The sequence below is a fragment of the Sus scrofa genome, chromosome 9 (assembly GCF_054392235.1).
Source record: "Sus scrofa isolate SSC_HxYL_T2T_F1_AM1 chromosome 9, Sscrofa_HxYL_maternal_Yorkshire_Landrace_v2.0, whole genome shotgun sequence".
Classification (NCBI taxonomy): Eukaryota; Metazoa; Chordata; class Mammalia; order Artiodactyla; family Suidae; genus Sus; species Sus scrofa.
The window spans coordinates 21,547,594-21,566,790 of NC_139391.1; the positions used below are offsets into that span (position 1 = coordinate 21,547,594).

Sequence of the window (19,197 nt, forward strand, 5' to 3'; positions counted from 1 at the left end):
CCAGCACACCTGCAAGGAAGAGCCCAGGACCAGGACTGTTGTAACTAACAGGGAGGACAGTGGTGGGAACCAAGCATCAGCCTTTGAGTCTTATCGGGTTTATCCTGCTAAGATTTCTTTAGAAATGTTTTGGTTTTGTTGTTGTTATTGTTGGGGGGTGGGGGGTGGCACTGAATCCGCAACCACTAGGCCACTAGGAACTCTGGTTAAAAATGTTTTGAAGGGAGTTCCCGTCATGGCACAATGGTTAACGAATCCAACTAGGAATCATGAGGTTGCGGGTTCGATCCCTGCCCTTGCTCAGTGGGTTAACGATACGGCGTTGCCGTGAACTGTGGTGTAGGTTGCAGACACGGCTCGGATCCTGCGTTGCTGTGGCTCTGGCGTATGCTGGCAGCTACAGCTCGGATTAGACCCCTAGCCTGGGAACCTCCATATGCCGCAGGAGCGGCCCAAGAAATAGCAAAAAGACAAAAAAAAAAAAAAAAAAATGTTTTGAAGGAGTTCCCGACATGGCTCAGTGGAAAAGAATCTGACTAGGAACCATGAGGATGCAGGTTCAATCCCTGGCCTCACTCAGTGGGTTAAGGATCCAGCGTTGCCGTGAGCTGTGCTGTAGGTTACAGATGCGGCTCAGATCCCATATTGCTGTGGCTGCGGTGTAGGCCGGCATCTGCAGCTCAGATTCAACCCCTATCCTGGGAACCTCCATATGCCATGGGTGCTTCCCTGAAAAGACAAAAGACAAAAAAAAAAAAAAAAAAAAACCGTTTTGAAGCCTGGACTGCTAGCACATCCAACAAACTATTTTTCAGGTTAGAAACTTGAGAGAAGAATTAACAGGTTCCCCAAAGGAATCTGCATCCTTTGTCACATGGACTCAGGTCCTAACACAGGCATCAATACACAGTAAATCCCAAGCAGACAGATAGGAAGCAACAGGGTCCTGAAAGCTCCTCTGTGTTGAAGAAAGTGGATTATTTCTTAATTTATTTTGATTTTCTTTACCTTTACTTTTTATTTTTTATCTTATTTTATTTTATTTTTGTCTTTTTGCCATTTCTTGGCAAAAGCATATGGAGGTTCCCAGGCTAGGGGTCTAATCCGAGCTGTAGCCACCAGCCTACACCAGAGCCACAGCAACGCAGGATCCAAGCCGCATCTGTGACCTACGCCACAGCTCACAGCAACGCCGGATCCTTAACCCAGTGAGCAAGGGCAGGGATCGAACCCACAACCTCATGGTTCCTAGTCGGATTCGTTAACCACTGCGCCACAACGGGAACTCCAACCTTTACTTTTTATTTTTAATTGAGTTACTTTTTAATTTAGTAAAGCTCTCCCATCCTACTTTCCACCCTTCCTCTGTGCCCTGAGTGTTGGTAGAAGCGAGCTGAGTCTGATCTACGCAGTGTTGCTCTACTGGAAGCTTCTGATTTTTGAAAACTCAGAAGGGAAACTCTTCTTCAATACGTAAAACTTAAAAATAATTTCAAAGAACCAAATACACAGAGAGGTGAATATTATATTACAAGGAAGTTCTCCTCTGAACTCCCAAAGCACACGTATCTCAAAGTTCTCAGGGCCTCAGTTTCCTTGCTTGTAAAGTGAGGTACCCCAGATAAATCTTGTATCTAAGGTTCTTTCTAGGTCTGACGTTCTGTAGGTCTATTAATGCATTGGAGTTCATTTACCACAGAATGTCTGTAGGAAATAAACCTTCACTGCCTACCAAAAATAATCCAGAAGGAAATCTTAAATAGTTATCTGATCTCAGATACCTTTGAGAATGTCAGTTAGGAACAGGGATAGAAACAAAACTGGAACAAAGAAACAACAGCCTTGATATTAATTGTCTTTGCTTATCTGTCTAAAGCAGGACTGAGGAAAGCATACTTCATTTGCTTTAGTTCATCAGTTTCTTTTGTTTAGAGCGAGGACATGTGCAACCAAATAAAAATGGATATTGTTTTATTTTCGACTAATAACATCCAAGGACGCGGCTTCATGATTGCTTTTTTTTGTTTGTTGTTTTCCAGCATTTAGAATGACTTGGAACAAAAGGAAGGGAACTGTTTGCGAATGACTAACAGCATGAAAAGCAATGCCGAGATTTTGTTCTACCTGACTCAGAACCTAAAGAATTGGAGATTTATGGTTGTCTACAAAATGCTGCAGTGAAATGCGAAGAAAGGAGCCCAGACCAGTTAGGATGGTGAGCTGTGGAATCGGTCCGAGAGGGACTCTTGGGAGGTGGTGGGGCTGAGATGCTAAAAGGAGGTGATGCATGGCCAAATCCTATTCTCCGAGCGTCTCTGGGGCTTACGGTTTTCTAATGAGGGTCTCATGCGTGAGCCCCACCCCGCTGTCACCCTGGGCTGGAATGGAATAGCTATTTGTCAAGGCCATGCAATAAAGACTTGATAGAAAGTAGCCACATCGAGATTAAAATCAATAACCTGGGGAAAGTGCATAGCACCTTACCCTTTTCATATGCTACCTAGCTGTGTGCAATAAATTGTACCAGAATAGCAGCAGCAGCAGCAGTAATAAAAGCAGTCCTATTAGAAGTGGTGATTGGAGCAGTAGTTGCTATTGTTACACTGTTATTAAGTAGGAGGTAGAAGGTGAGTGCACATCTGGGGGCCATCTCCTCTCCCTCTCTTGCTCTTTAGTATCAGTGGTCAAGGATAAGGGGAGCTAGTAGGAGAACCAGCGGAGTCGGAGTACAGACGCCAGGTTTTACGGCAGCTGCTGACATACCCTGTCTTGTTTCTATACTCCTGTCATGGGGAGTTACAACTCTGCGTTATAGATGAGGAAACTGGGGGTCAGAAAGTTGAAAAAAACTTTCTCCAAAGTCACACAGTTGCTAAGTGGTTAGGATGAAAACCCAGATATGCCTCGCCCCACCATCTGCCCCTTAGTGCCCCCAATCTGTATTCTAAATGATCCATCTGTTTACTCACTTTACCACACAGCCTTGCTATTAGGTGGATATTATTATTCCTACGTAAGAGACCCAGAATTGAAGTTCTGACTTCAAAGTTGTTCTCCACTATCCTCACAGCATCCACACCATGGCTGTAGCAAGCCCTATTGGTAACCCCAACCTCCTGCCTACCCTGGAGACAACGCTGGCTTTAGACCCTGACAAATATGTGGTTGCCGAAGGATTGTTCCTCAATTCTTTGGCTTCCTCCTGGGCTTTATTACATGCATAGCAACTGGGGTGAGGGTGGGAGGGGACAATTTGGTGCTTCTGATGTTCGGCAAGGGAACCGGGTGGCATTGACCAAGGTGACGGGAGATACAACCGTCAGGGCCAACAGATAGACAGACAGATATGGCAACCTCTAGAAAGCTATAAAGAACTAATGTCTAGAGATTCCTGAAAGTAAGACTGACGAGAAGCCAACTAGTAGTCAATAATAGGTCAACCTGAAAATCAAAGTGCCAAATTGCACACGTTTGCCTATATTTCTTTACATATTTTGTCAGTTATAAATCCTCCCTACAATGTTACCTCTTGGTAAGAATTGTAATCGCTGTTGTTTTTCCTAAGAAACACATGGCTGGCTAGATCACGGGCTGTTCCTGAGCCATCTGACCAGGTCTACAGAGCGGGAAAGAGGTGGTTGCAGCCATTGGCTTCTTCTGCTGAGCAAACTAGGGAAGCAGCCCTCCAGGGGGTGACTCAGTTCCCCAGATACTCAGGGGATCCTCTCTGTATGTTGGTCCTTTGGACAATGTAGTGTTGGGTTGTCTGCTTTCAATCCCAGCTCTACCAACTCCTCACTGTGACCTTGGGCAAGCCAATTAAACCCCGAGCCTCTCTTGGTCCATACAATATGGTTTTCTGTGAGGATGAAAATGAGATAATCATGCTGGTAAAGCACTTAGCTCATAATGAGTGATCAATAGGTGTGAGCTATTATTTTGATCATTGCCTTGCAGGGGTTCAGGATATGAAAATGTGTTAATCATGCCATTGTGGTGATTTGGATGTTTATTTGCTCTGTTGAGAGGGACAAGTCTCAAGAAGGAGGGGAGAGTAGGTTATGAAAGCATCCGTCAACTCAAAGCCAATATTGTTTCTTCCAATAAAGGCAGTATCCAGTCTATCTAAAAGGTCCCTTGTGGGCTATTGCTTGTCCCCACGCTGTTGGTTTGGTGAAAAGAATGTCTTCAGCCTTAAAAAAGAAAAATGTTTGTAGCTGGAAACACTGGGGCCTTCTTCGTCTGAGGCAGTCCAAGGATTTGTTCCCCTCCTCACTCACCTCCGTTCCACGTAAAGTATTAAAACCACTGCTGGCTGCTTGTGAGTTCTGAGCATGTGGATCAGAGAGAGGGATCCTTCTACCCCTCAACCATCCTCCCTCCAGCCCCCAACATAGCCCCCGTCTTCACCTAATATTTTGACCATTTGGAACTCATGTAGGAAAAAAAGGTGTTGATTTCTATACCTGAGCTGCCAGCCACAAGTCAGCTACTTTGGCCTGCTCACTAGCTAATATAATTCTGGTGAAAAAGGAAGGCTAACTCATTTTTTCACTCCCCATGCTTTTACTGCCCCAGTGGGCAGCGGACTGTGTGGAAATTGCACTGCATAAAAAAGTTCAGAGACCAGTGCTCCAGACTGTACACCTTTGGATAATTGTTTTAACTTTCTGAACCTCAGCTTTCTCAACTGTAATACTAATATAAGAAAACCTGCTTCAATAAGTGAAGACTTAAGTTAGAGATGAGAGTATCTGCCTTAAGAAAATAGTAGATAATTGATATGAAGACATTTTTTTGCTCATAGTGAAAGGAAGCATCTTCTCATTAACTCTCTCCTGGTGAACACGGGTTGAGGGATACATTTTTTTCCCTTCCAGCTCAAGATCCATGCTGCTTCCTCACAGGTTTTGTGAGTCCGTGGTCATTTCACCCTCACCTCCCAGAGATGCCACAAGGGGGAGCACTTACCCTTCTGGACGTGCCCTCAGCTCCATTGCTCCTCTTCCACCATTTCCTGGTGTGAAATATTTTCTTCCTGGAAACATATATATATATATATAAGTACATAATTAACAAGACCCTACTGTATAGAACAGGGATATCTACTCAATAGTTTGTCATAACCTATATGGGAAAAAAGAATGGGTAAACATATAACTGATTCACTTTGTACACTGAAACTAACACATCATTATAAGTCAACTGTGCCCCAATTAAATTTAGGAGAGAGAGAGAAAAAGAGGGAGAGAGAGAAACGTAAAGTGGGCAAGAAAAACACCGTGGTCTTGCCTTGCACAGCCACTATCTTGCTTAAGTCACCTACACGCTTCTAGATCTCATTTTTCCTTATTTATAAATTGCATTTAAAACTTGCCAAGCACTAATCTAGGTAATGATGATTCAGAAGTGAAAAGATTTAGTCCTTGCCTTCAAAGAATCCACAGTATCAATGGTTAAGGAGACTTGCAAGTCACAGCTACAAAGTGATAAATGCTGCTAGGGAATAAACTTGAAGGAAAAAGCCCCTAGGGTTTGTTAAGAACTGAAAAAAAAAAAAAAAAAAAAAAAACTAAACTAAAACCTTTGCAGACAAGGCACAGCCTAACTTAGAATTTTTTGATTTGAAGGAGAAGCAGCAGTTTGATAAGCAAGAAAAGAAAGGTGGGCACTGCAAGCAGAGAGGATAAAATACATAAGCAGAAAGATGAGAAAGGGAAGGTCTATTCCCTCAGGACACGTTTGGGGTAGGCTCAGGATTCTTACACTTTGGTCCATGAATACTTCTTTATGTATGGTATTGTACAGATGTGCTTCTTTCCATTTTTCTATGGAAGAAATCTATTTGTTGATTTTATCATATTCCCAAATTAATTGATAATAAGAATATATATGTGTGTATATATTAAGACATACATACCTATATATAAAATGAGGGAGTTATATAATCTCTCAGTTTATATAACCAACTCAGTCATTCCATAGTATTTATTTACAATAAAGAAATTGTGTATATAAAATGATGCCTGTGCCTGGGAAGTTTCCATTGTGGCTCAGTGGGTTACAAACCTGACTAGTACCCATGAAGATGCATGTTGGATCCCTGGCCTCACTCAGTGGTTTAAGGATCTGGCATTGCTCTGGCTGTGTTGTAGGCTGGCAGCTGCAGCTCTAATTGGACCCCTAGCCTGGGAACTTCATATGCCACAGGTGTGGCCCTAAAAAGAAAAAAAAAAAAATTGATACCTGGGTCATGAAAGCATCTATATCCAATTCTTTTCTTACATGCAATAGTTCTTAATCTGTTGGTTAACTAGATCCTACCCTGGTCTTACATCAGCTCCTTTCCAACTGCCCTTGAAATCTACCTTTGTTCCAGGACCCCTGCTTTCAACAGTCTTGGGCAATTTCGACTCTATCTCTACATGTTACCCGGACCTTTTTCTTCTTTCCTTTTTTTTTTTTTTTTTCTATATCAAAACTAACATAGCCAATGAGTTTTTAAAATATGGCTAAAGAATAGAGAGGAAAATGACAGTAATTCCACATAACTGCCTCTTATCTCAAATCTTCACATCTTTTATCACCGCCTTGCTCACAGCCAATAACCCTGGTATTTATTTCAGAGAGAAAACAGAGACACAGAGAAGAAAACGTTCCCATCCACCTCCATCCCCAGCATCCCTACGCGTTGACTCTTCTGGTCCTCCTGTAAGTATTTAAAGTATCCAGTTGAGCAGAGAATCCCCTCCTTATCATTTAAAGGTTTTTTTTTTTTTTTTCCCTGTATCACCATTTTTAATCTTTCTGCTGGACTTCTTCCACTGTCTTTCAAACCGTGAAATATCTCGAATCTTAAAAGAAAATGCCCCCCTTTAAGGACGCATCCCTCTTGGATGATCACTCCCTTTCTGTTTTCTTTTATAGCAAAACCCCTTAAAGAAGTTGTCTGTGTAAATGGTCTCCATTGCCTCACCTCCATCTCTCATCTGAATCTACTCTAGACAGATCTCTGTCCCTAGCAGAAACCAGATACAGTCACCAATTCTCAACCTGCGTATTTTTCACTCAGTAGCAACTGTTATACGCAATCATTCCCATGTATTGAAGCGTTTTCTTCTTTTTAAATGGACAGTACATTTTCCCAATTTTTTTTCCTTCTTTGCTGGTTACTCTTTTTCTATTTCCTTTGCTGGATTATTTTTATCTTCTCAGTCTCTAAATGATGGAGTGCTCTACAATTCATGCCTTGTGCCTCTTCTCTCTTCTATGACCACATTCTACTCACTCCTAAATCATTTGGAATACTTTCTATTCAATAATGTTTCCAAATTTATATGAGTAGCTTAGACTTCTGCCTTGAATTTTAGCATCATGTGTCCAACTGCTTCTTGACACCTTTGCTTGGATGACTAACTGTTATTTTTAATTTCCCACCTACACCACCACCCACAGACCTGCTCCATGCCCAGTTTTTCCTGTCTTTGTAAATGGTACCACTGTTCCCCAAGTTATACAGACCAAATACCCTACAATTGTCCACAACTTGTCTTTTTTCTTTCCTGGAAATACACATCTAATCTGCGAGCACCTCCCCTTGGCTTCCCCTTTGAAATATTCCCAGAATCCGATCTCTTTTCTCCATCTTTACTACCACCACCCCGCTATAAGGTGACATCTCTCACCTGGTCCCCTGCAATAGACTTCTAACTATTCTATTTCCATCCCTTCCTCCCTAATCTAAAGCAACCAGTGTAATATATTTAAAATGTAAATTATGTCATTCCCTTCTAATAATACTCAAAGAGCTTTCTATCCAAAGTCTTTAGAATGATCTACAAAGACAAATCCAGCCCTACATTCTTCTCTGTACCCATTTTTTTACCCCATCCCCATCTCCTACTCCCCAGAAGACCCCCAGATGCCCTCCTGCCTCTCTTTATGTTACTGTCTTCTCTCCTAACAGTGTTATCACCAAACATTTGCAACACTCTCCTTCAGTTCATTTAGTCTCCGCCCAAATGTAACTCTGAGCATCTTCTGTTACCTATTAAAATAGCACCCCAATTTCCTTTATTCTTCCTAGAATTATTCACACCTGACATTAACACAAGTGTATTTGTATGTCTGTAAGCTGTCTCCTCCACACACATAGCTCTTTGAGAGCAGAGACGTCTCTCTAACTCGCCACTGTACACTCACTCTCAGAACAGTGCCCAGTACCTAGTTATCATTTACTGTGTACACATGCAATAAATGTAGAGAACAGAGATAATTGAGTCAACATGACAACTTGCACATAAGTCTTGTCCAAAAAGGGTCTCTCACTAAAGCTACTGACAAGGACCAGATAATTTGTCTTTGGCCATTTGTACCCAGAGTATGTGCAATTGTCATAGGGTAAGTAAAATTTACATAGATGAAATAACGTATTGGGCAAAAAATTAATCTTTACTTGGAAAGAACATTGATTTTCAATAAAAGCAGAGACTTGGTATGAATCTCTAATAATACTTTTTTTTTAGGGCCACACCGAGGCATATGGAAGTTCCCAGGCTAGGGATTGAATATGAGCTATAGCTGCCAGCCTACACCACAGCCACAGCAACGCAGGATCCAAGCCACATCTGTGACCTACACCACGGCTTACGGCAACACCAGATCCTTAACCCACTGGGCGAGGCCAGGGATCAAACCCATATACTCATGGTACTAGTCAGATTTGTTTCTGCTGCACCACAACAGGAACTCCTCTCTGATAATACTGCTAATAATGGTAATACTAATTTGTATTGAGTACTTACACATTATATACTGTTTTAAGTAATTTCTATGTATGACCTTGGGTAATCCTCACATTACCATGAGCAAGGAACTTTTAAGTTCTCCACTTGATGGATTGAGGAGTAAAAAAGAACAAGAATTATCACATAAGTAATAAGTGGCAAAAACAGGTTTTGAGCTAGGGAATCTCTCAATTACCTTGTGATTCTTATAAAAGAGAGAGAATGAGAGTAAGAGAAAGTATTTTGCTTTGTGAAAGACCTTTTTTTCCTCCTCAATCCTAAATGATGAATTTAAAGAAAATGAAAAGATAAGCTACAGACTGGGAGAAAATATTTGCAAACCACACACATAACAAAAGACATATCTAGAATATATGTATAGAATTCTCAAAACTCAGCAATAAGAAAATAAACTATTCAAGTAGAAAATGGACAAAAGACATGAACAGAGACATTCCATCAAAGAAGATATGCAGATAGCAAATTAACACATGAAAATATGTACAATATCATTAGCCATTAGTGTAATCCAAATTAAAACCACAATAAGGTATCACTACATATCTATCATAATGGTAATTTTTTTTTTTTTTTTTTTTGCTTTTTAGGGCTCTACCTGTGGCATATGGAGGTTCCTAGGCTAGGGGTCTAATCACAGCTGCCAGCCACAGCCACAGCCACAGCCACACCAGATCCGAGCCATGACTTGAACCTACACCACAGTTCATGACACCACCAGATCCTTAACCCACTGAGCGAGGTCAGGGATCGAACCCACAAACTCATGGTTCCTAGTTGGATTCATTTCCACTGCTCCATGACAGGAACTCCCCATAATGGTAACTTTTTTTAAAAGACAGCACTACACAAATTTTAAAATATTTTGTTCTAGTTCTGTGAAAAATGCCATTGATAATTTGATAGGCATTGCACTGAATATTGTAGATCGCCTTGGGTGGTATAGTCATTTTAACAATATCTGTTACTCCAATCTAAGAGCATGGTATTTCTTTCCATCTGTTTGTGTCATCTTCAATTCCTTTCATCAATGTCTTAACAGTTTTCAGAGTACAGATCTTTTACTTCTTTAGGTAGATTTATTCCTTTGATGTAATATATTTGTTTCCTTAATTTTTATTTCTGAACCTTAATAGTTAGTATACAGGAATGCAAGAGATTTCCACGTATTAGTTTTGTATCCTACAACTCTACCGAATTCATTGATGAGCTCTAGTACTTTTCTGGTAGCATCATTAGGATGTTTTATGTATGGTATCATGTCATTTGCAAATAATGACAGTTTTACTTTTCCAATTTGGATTCCTTTTATTTATTTTTCTTCTCTGATTGCCATGACTAGGATTTACAAAACTCTGTTGAATCACAGTGATGAGACTGGACATCCTGGTTCCAGATCTTAGCAGAAATGCTTATGGCTTTTCACCATTGAGAATGATTTTAGCTGTGGGTTTTTCATATATGGTCTTTATTATGTTGAGGTAGGTTTCCTCTATGCCCACTTTCTTGGGAGTTTGTTTTTTTTTTTATCATAAATGGCTGTTGGATTTTGTCAAAAACTTTCTGCATCTATTGAGATGACCATATGTTTTTTATTCTTCAGTTTTTTAATGTGGTGTATCACCTTGAATGTGGTGTATCACCTTGATTTGTTTGCATATATTGAAGAATTCTTGCACCCCGGGAATTATTCCCACTTGATCATGGTGTATGATCCTTTTCATGTAATGGTGGATTCAGTTTGCTAATATTTTTTTAAGAATTTATGTGTCTATATTCAAAACTTATGGTCACCAAAGGGGAAACACTGGGAAGAGGAATAAATCGGGAGGTTAGGACTAACTCATACACATTACTATATACAAAATTGCTAAGTAACAAGGGCCTACTGTATAGCACAGGGAAATCTACTCAATACACTATGATAGCCTGTGTGGGAAAAGAATCTGAAAAGGAGTGTGTATGTGTGTGTGAGCGAGAGAGAGAGAGACGAGATTAACTTTGTGTACACCTGAAACTAATACAACATTGTATGTTAACTCTACTCCAATACAGTTTTTTTTTTAAAGACAGCACTAAATACTTACAAGGATGAAGAAAAACTGTATCCCTCCAACATTACTGTTGAGAATGTAAAATGAAACAGTCACTCTTGAAGACAATTTAGTAGTTGCTTATAAAATTAAACGTGCAACTAATATAAACCAGCAGTTGTGCTCTTAGGCATTTATCCTATAGAATGAAACTTATGTTCACATGAAAATCTATATGTGACTATTCATAACAGCAGTATTCAGTGGCCAAAAACTGGAAACCATCCAATAATCCTCAGTGGGCAAACAGCTAAACAAACAGTGGAACATCAGTATTATAGACTATTACCCAGCAGTGAGAAAAAATAGATTATTGATGAATTATAAGGGGAATCTAGAGGAGAACAAGTGGTGTGAAAAAAGCCAATCCACAAAGTTACCTACTTTATGATTCCGCCTATATAACATTATTGAAAAAACAAAATTATAAAAATGGAGGGAAGATTAGTGATTGCCAGGAGTTAGGGTTGGCGGAGGTAGGTGTGGTTATAAAAAGGTAACATGAGATGTCTTTTTGGCGATGCATCTGTCCCGTGTCTTGACTGCCTATGCTGTTGGATACATAAACAACATAAGATCACACAGAACTGAAACACATGCCCACACACTCAGATACACAAGTCCATGAAAAACTGGAAACAGCTGAATAAAATCCTGTGGATTATATCATTGTTAATTTTCCACTGAGGAGACTGGGTAAAGGCATACACCAAATCTCTCTGTGGTACTTCTTACAACTTCAAATTGAATCCAGCAGTATGTAAAATGAGTACTAAATCATGAACAAGTGTGTTTTACACCAGAAATGAAAGGTAGGTTTAATGTCTGAAAAATCAGTGTACTTTACCATACAAATAGAATATCTTCTCAAGATATGCAAAAATTATTTGACAAAAATCAATGTGCATTTACTATTTTGTTTTAAAATCTCAGAAAACTAGAAATAGAAGCTTCCTCAAACTGGTAAGGAACATCTACAAAAACTATATCTGTTGTCATACATATGGATGTGATTGCAATAAAAATATTTTGGAATTAATCGATTAGCAAATTCAAGGTCCATTTAGAAAGAGTAAGGCCAATATACAAAACTCATATTTTTTTAATTTTGTTTTGTTTTTGGCTTTTCTAGGGCTGCACTGGCATCATATGGAGGTTCCCAGGCTAGGGGTCTAATCGGAGCTGTAGCTGCCGGTCTTTGCCAGAGCCACAGCAATGCTGGGTCCATAACCCACTGAGCGAGGACAGGGATCAAACCCGCAACCTTACGGTTCCTAGTCGGATTCGTTAACCACTGGGCCACAACGGGAACTCCCCAAAACTCATTTGTATTTGTATATTCAGGTGTTAAACGAAAAGTGAATGCCTAAACCAGTACTCTTATAAAATGTCTCACAAGGGAGTTCCCTGGTGGCCTTGCAGCTAAGGATTCAGCATTGTCACTGCTGTGGCTTGGGTTCAACCCCTGGCCTGGAACTTCTGCATGCCACCGGAGTGGCCAAAAAAAAAAAAAAAAAATGAAGTCTCACGATGTAGATATGCCTGATTTTTTGCCGGAATATTTAATTCAAGTTTAATATTTTTGACAACCATATGAATATCCTATGTTGCTACTAACATGCACCCAGTGGTTTTAGTGCCCATTGACGATTCCTCTGAGTGGTGTTTGCAGAATGGTGGCTTACAAACTTCCGCATTTATTAGCTGGCATTCTGTAAAGAACAGTTTTCGATCCTTCTCCTTTTTATTTAGAGTATCACTCTGGACTCCCTTTTAGTTAGTAGTTAGTTAGTAGTGGTATCAGTGAGTTTTAATACATTGCCACTTTTATTCTTTGCTTATACATTTTTTCTCTCTTTTTTATACCATTTTCTAGTTAGATATTGTATTCATACACTAAAGTCCACAAATCTTAAATATACAGATCAGTTTTTACAAATTATGCACAACCAAGTAAGCATGCTTCACAGCAACATAAAGATTATTAGCAGCCCACCCCACCCCCATTACTGCCAGAAGCCGCCTGATCCTGCCCAGTCTCCATTTTAGCCAAAAAAAGGTAACCACTACTGTGAATTCTATCATGGTGAATGTGTTTGGCTCACTTTTAAACTTGATATAGATGGAATCATAAAGTCTGTGAGATTCATCTCTATTACCACATGTAACAGTAAATCTTTATTTTTTTACACCACAAATCATCTATTCATTTCATTGTCGTAGGGTACCCAGGTTGTTTCTCATGTGACATAATTTTGCCTCGTGCTGCTCCAGACATTCTAACTCATGCCTTTGGTGTATGTAAATTCATCTACGTTTATGCGCCTAAGCATAGAATTGTGGGTCGTGGTTATGCATGCGTTTAGCATTAGGAAATACTGATAAATAAATAGTTTCACAGTGGTTGTACCAACTTTATACTTTGGTCAGCTGTGTATGACACGCTTGATATGCACCCTCAGTTTGTAACACTTCTTGCTCTTTACCACAATAAGATATTTCAAGTTCATTTTGGACTGACTGACTTGGCTAAAGGTATGTAGCCAAGGAGCCCAGGTTCTTTTTGATGATGAATGCTGTTTAGAAGCCAAGATCTGGGGGTAAATGTGACATTGCTTCTAGCCCTTTCTGTGACTTAATTACACGTATTTAATCATCCATGCTAATAAAAACTCAGATCCAACACCATAGTGCTCCTCCTTACCTTTCCAATTCCAGATTTACTCACTTGTTTTATCCCACACCAAATAGTTTCAAATGTCTACACTAATCTCACTCCCAGCACAACTTAGTAAAGTTCAAGGTATCTTTATATTTCTTTTTTCTCAGTACATATTAAGGGTACATTCAAAATATTACATGATCCAATTACTTGAATTAATTTTTTTCTTTGTAGATATGTTATTGATATACAGATAAGCTCACTTTTTCTCTTCTGTGTAGAGTTTTGAAAATATATAGACACATGAATAATTATTTGCCTCACTGTCAACATAATAATTTATATTAATAGATTTCTTGACACTTGGTCGTTCTTTGATCCCCAGAATAAATACCATTTGGCCATGATGACATATTTTCTTAATATATTATTGAAGGGTTCTGTTTACAAAAAAAAAAAATTATTTCGGGTTCTTGAATCAATATTCACAAGGGAAAAAGTTTTTCTAGTTTTTTTATGTCGTCTTGAAAGATTTAGGCACAAACATTACATTTGAATTAGATAACGTGTAGATGTTTTTCTTGTTTTAATTTTTATGCTCTGGAACAATCTAAATAGAAACAGTCTTTAAAGGATTGGTAAAAATCCCTATGTAACTGTCTAGTTTGGGTAATTTAGAAGATAATCAGTCTGTTTAAACTTTCTATTACAGCCAGGGTTAATTATGATTAATTGCACTTTTGCTTAGGATTTCAAATATGCTTCCATAGATTTATGTAAAATAATCTCATAATTTTAATTTCATCTTTTTAAAATAATTATTTCCCTTTGTCATTTTTTATTTTGTTTATATTTAGAATACTTTTACTGGAGTTCCCATTGTGGCGCAGTGGTTAACGAATCCGACTAGGAACCATGAGGTTGCGGGTTCGATCCCTGCCCAAGCTCAGTGGGTTAACGATCCGGCGTTGTCGTGAGCTGTGGTGTAGGTTGCAGGCATGGCTGGGATCCCGCGTTGCTGTGGCTCTGGCGTAGGCTGGTGGCTACAGCTCCGATTTGACCCCTAGCCTGGGAACCTCCATATGCCGTGGGAGCGGCCTAAGAAATGGCAAAAAGACAAAAAAATAAATAAATAAATAAATAAATAGAATACTTTTACTCTTCTTTTTTTTTTTTTTTTTTGTCTTTATGTCTTTTCTAGGACCGCTCCCACGACATATGGAGGTTCCCAGGCCAGGGGTCTAATCGGAGCTGTAGCCACCAGCCTACGCCAGAGCCACAGCAACGCCAGATCCGAGCTACGTCTGCGACCTACACCACAGCTCATGGCAACACCACATCCTTACCCCACTGAGCAAGGCCAGGGACTGAACCCACAACCTCATGGTTCCTAGTCAGATTCCTTAACCACTGCGCCACAACGGGAACTCCTTACTCTTCATTTTTTGAATACATGGATAATGGTGGTTTGTCTATTTGGTGGTTTTTCCCAAAGAAACATAATTTTTTTTTAGGGTCGCACCTGTGGCATTTGGAAGTTCCCAGGATAGGGGTCCAATCAGAGCTGCAGCTGCTGGCTTATGCCACAGCCACAGCAACGTGGGATCCAAGCCACATCTGTGACCTACACCACAGCTCACAGCAACACCAGATCCTTAACCCACTGAGTGAGGCCAGGAACCAAAACCACGTCCTCATGGATGCTAGTCAGGTTCATTAACCACTGAGCCACGACAGGAACTTCTTTTTTATTTTTTTATTTTATTTTATTATTTTTATTTTTTTATTTTTTGTCTTTTTGCCTTTTCTTGAGCCGCTCCTGCGGCATATGGAGGTTCCCAGGCTAGGGGTCCAATCGGAGCTGTAGCCGCTGGCCTACCCCACAGCCACAGCAACGTGGGATCCGAGCTGAGTCTGTGACCTACACCACAGTTCACGGCAACGCCAGACCCTTAACCCACTGAGCAAGGGCAGGGATCGAACCCGCAACCTCATGGTTCCTAGTCGGATTCGTTAACCACTGCACCACAATGGGAACTCCAGGAACTTCTTTAAAAAAAAAAAAAAAAGATTCATATCATTCAAAAACTCACGTAAATTTGCAGTAAATTACCATCATGACTTCTGTCCCCAAGAAGCCAGTGATAACTATAGGTTAATTTTGCCTATTCTAGAACGTCATATAAATAAAACCACACAGTATGTATTCTTTTACTTAATGCTTGCAAGATTCATTGAAGTTGCTTCATGTATCAATAATTCATTTCTTGTTACTGCTCAGTATTCCAATGTATGATTATAAAAATGTATATGCAATTTTACCACATACCTTATATATCTTATTTATGAAATATCTGTTTCTGTGCCTTGCCCTTGTTTTGAGGTTGTTTTCTTAGTAAAGAATTGTAAGAGTACTCATCCACAAAGGTAATTTTAAAAATTACTGAGACATAAAATATATGGTAAAATTATATACAAATTGTGTTAAATCCATAAAATGAAATACTGTGTGTGTTTATGTAGAGAGAGAGATTACAAGATATTTTCTGCCAAGCTACACTTACCCTTTTATTTTAATAATGATGTATTTTGAAGAACCTTGCCTGAGACTCTACCTCTCTATCCCCCGTCTCTGGGATTTTCAGTTGTGTAACCCAAGAAATTTCCCTCTGTGTACAGCGAGTGTAAGCTGGGTTTCTGCCAAGTAGTATCCTCGGTAATGCCTAGTGAGCTCAAGGCAATCTATCAACAGCTTTCCTTGTGTCAAGATGTCAAATCAACAAAAATATTTATTGCCACTTGGGAACTCAACTCAGTAGTTGATTCCAGATCATACAGCAATTGCAACATTGATTTTTATTCTTCTCTGGAAAGCAGATGGTATATTTTCCCCCATAATGTTCATTTCCAATAAATTTGACAGCTTTTCTAAGGCATTTCAATTTTCTTTATTATTAAAATGTATGGTTCAATCTCAACAAAATTGTTAATTCATTAATAGCACAGTACATTTTCCCACACTTATAAGTACTGAAACAAAATTCTGGGCACCCTAAACTTATTCTTTTTCCTCTGTTCTATCAGAAAAAAGTCACCAACTTACTCAGTTTTCCTAGCATCAATTTGGGAATCATTTCCTTCCCTTTATACATTTTAATCAATTAATCACCAAGCCCTGACAATTGTTTAATCTCTAAAATCTGTTATTCTGTTTTTCCCACTGTTGTTTATTTGGTCCAGACACATTAATTTTTGCCTAAGTGATTTATCATTTTCATTGTTTCCAGATTTTAGTAGGTGAAACATTAAAGTCATATCCAAGATATGACTACATTGCAATCAGCAGTACTTTCCACAAGTCGGTTTCATTCATTTATTTATTTACTGTATGCAGGCACTCTGCTGTGCTTTGTGGTTGTTAAGATGGAAAAGAAAGAGTCCTTAGCTTTACTTCTTCCAATAGGGTAGACAGACTTAGAAAAGATAACAATACAGAATAAAAAATATAAATCACTTTATTTGGGAGCATATAAATTAATCGTTTTTTGAGCTGAACCTTAAAGCTTCCTGCATTTATTGTGTGTGTGTGTTCCTTTGTGTTTTAGCTGGAACTACTTATATGCTCTAGGGGTGCCCTGTGTGCACTGTGTGGATCTCTCTGTTGTGCCAGGGCTGACTACGGTTGATAGATGGGACTGCCCCCCATCCCCTAGCCTGGTTGGTTGCCAGGTCCTGCCTAGGACAGAGGCTGCTGGCCCACTGATGGGTGTGGCTCTGTCCAGCTGTAGCTGGCTTCTTGGCACGTGGGATCCAAGAGCTAGTGCCAGCTCACTGGTGAGCCGGTAAGCCACTGACACTAAGGAGCTAGAGGGTGGACTCCAGAAATGGTGCCTGCAAGCACCAGGGTCCTAAAATAAGCACCCCAAAGTGACTGTCACCAGCTATCTATGTCCCCAGGGGGAGTCCCAGTCACTTCCTGCCTCTCCCAGAGTTTCTCCAAGATCAGAGTTTCTCTAAGATCAGTCTGACCCAGGTTCCTTTCAAATTACTGTCTCCGCGCTGGGACCCCAGCAGAGGGCGTGGGGTGTGAGATTTTGTGTGTGCCCTTTAAAAACACAGTCTCTGTTTCCTACTGCCCTGTGACTGTCCTGCACCCAAGCCCTGCTAGCCTTCAAAGCTAGATGTTCTGAGAGCTCTTCTTCCTGGTGCAAGACCCCAGGCTGGGCATCCTATTGTGGGACATGGTCCCCTCACTCTTTGGGGAGAACATCTGCAGTTGTGATTACTCTCCTGTTTTGGGGTCACCTTCCCAGGGATGTGGATCTTATCCGCACTGCATCCCCACTCTCCTATCCGTTTTGCCGTGGCTCTTTCTTGATAGCGAGTTGTGCAGAATCTCTTCTGCTCATCTTCTGCTTGTTCTCACAGACAGCTGCCCCATAAATATTTGTAATTGTTGTGTGTTCATGGCAGGAGGTGAGGTCAGTGTCTTACTACTCCACCATCTTGGCCATATCCTCCAACCGTTATTCCTATATTTAGAAGGTAGTGTTGGTGGCAATTTAAGACATGTTGGAGCTAGAACCCTTTGATCATTTCACTTTTTCTTTTGTATGACTATAGGGAGTACTGGGGATTTAAGCAAGAAAACCACTATTTAAAAAAATGTCAGCTTTTTTTTTATGGTGGAGCTGCAAAACATCATAAGTCAGATCTGTTTATTTGGCAGAGACTGATGTCACAGGTCCCGTAGACAAATATTAATCAAACAGTCACCTAATACCCTCAATAAGCAGAACTGTAGAGGGTGGGGAAGCGGGGAGAAGAAAAATGTGCACAGGGACTTAGGAGCCACCAGAGAAGAAGAGATTAACATCCCAACCTATTTCTTTTCTTTTCTTTTTTTTTTTTTTTTTTTGCTTTTTAAGGCCGCATCTATAGCACAAGGAAGTTCCCAGGCTAAGGGTTGAATCAGAGCTATAGCTGCTGGCCCACACCACAGCCACAGCAACATGGGACCCAAGCCACATCTGTGACCTACACCACAGCTCACAGCAATGCCAGATCACCAACCCACTGAGTAAGGCCAGGGATCAAACCTGTATTCTCATGGATACTGGTTGGATTCGTTTCCACTGCGCCACAATGGGAAACTCCCCCAACCTATTTCTATTTGAAGTTCAGTGTTATCTCCTTTTTACTCCTGAATTGATTAGGTTCCGCAAACGACCCATTTCCAGAGAGAAGGACCTGAAGGGGTGGGGTCCCGAGAAGGAGAGAAGAGCCTGACTGACCACCAGGGCTCAACAGCAGGACCGAAATGGAGGTAAGAATGGGCACGTGGCTGATGCCGGACACCCCTCCTCATCCCAGAGAAAAACTTGAGGCACGGTGGTTGGGCCTTCACAATAAACTAAAGAGCTATGACCTTTTAAGTCCAGCCTGGAGCACCTTTCGATGAAGACGATGCTCATGGGAACATGATCTGGACCAGCAAAGACGTGTTGGTTGCACTTGACCAGGAAACGTTCAGTAGTGTAGCATCACTTATCAGCTGCACCATTAGGCAGCAAAAGAAAACAGAAAGCTAGCATCTGCCTGGGGCCACTTCTAATTCTTGAGTTCTCTTCTAGTCTTT

General features: G+C 40.3%; 1 protein-coding gene across 6 annotated transcripts in view; it reads left to right on the plus strand.

Moving 5' to 3' along the window:
* Window positions 1-19,197, plus strand: part of LOC110262276 (uncharacterized) — a 149,340-nt gene that overhangs the window by 26,875 nt on the left and 103,268 nt on the right. For all 6 annotated transcript variants that reach the window (XR_014814870.1, XR_014814871.1, XR_014814872.1 and 3 more), the window contains 3 exons: window positions 2,040-2,215; window positions 6,627-6,711; window positions 18,776-18,885. Coding sequence is in view for 1 of the 6 variants with exons in the window: in XM_084975622.1 (XP_084831748.1) it covers window positions 18,880-18,885 (6 nt within the window). In the remaining 5 variants the exon portion in view is untranslated. The remainder of the gene's footprint in view (window positions 1-2,039; window positions 2,216-6,626; window positions 6,712-18,775; window positions 18,886-19,197) is intronic.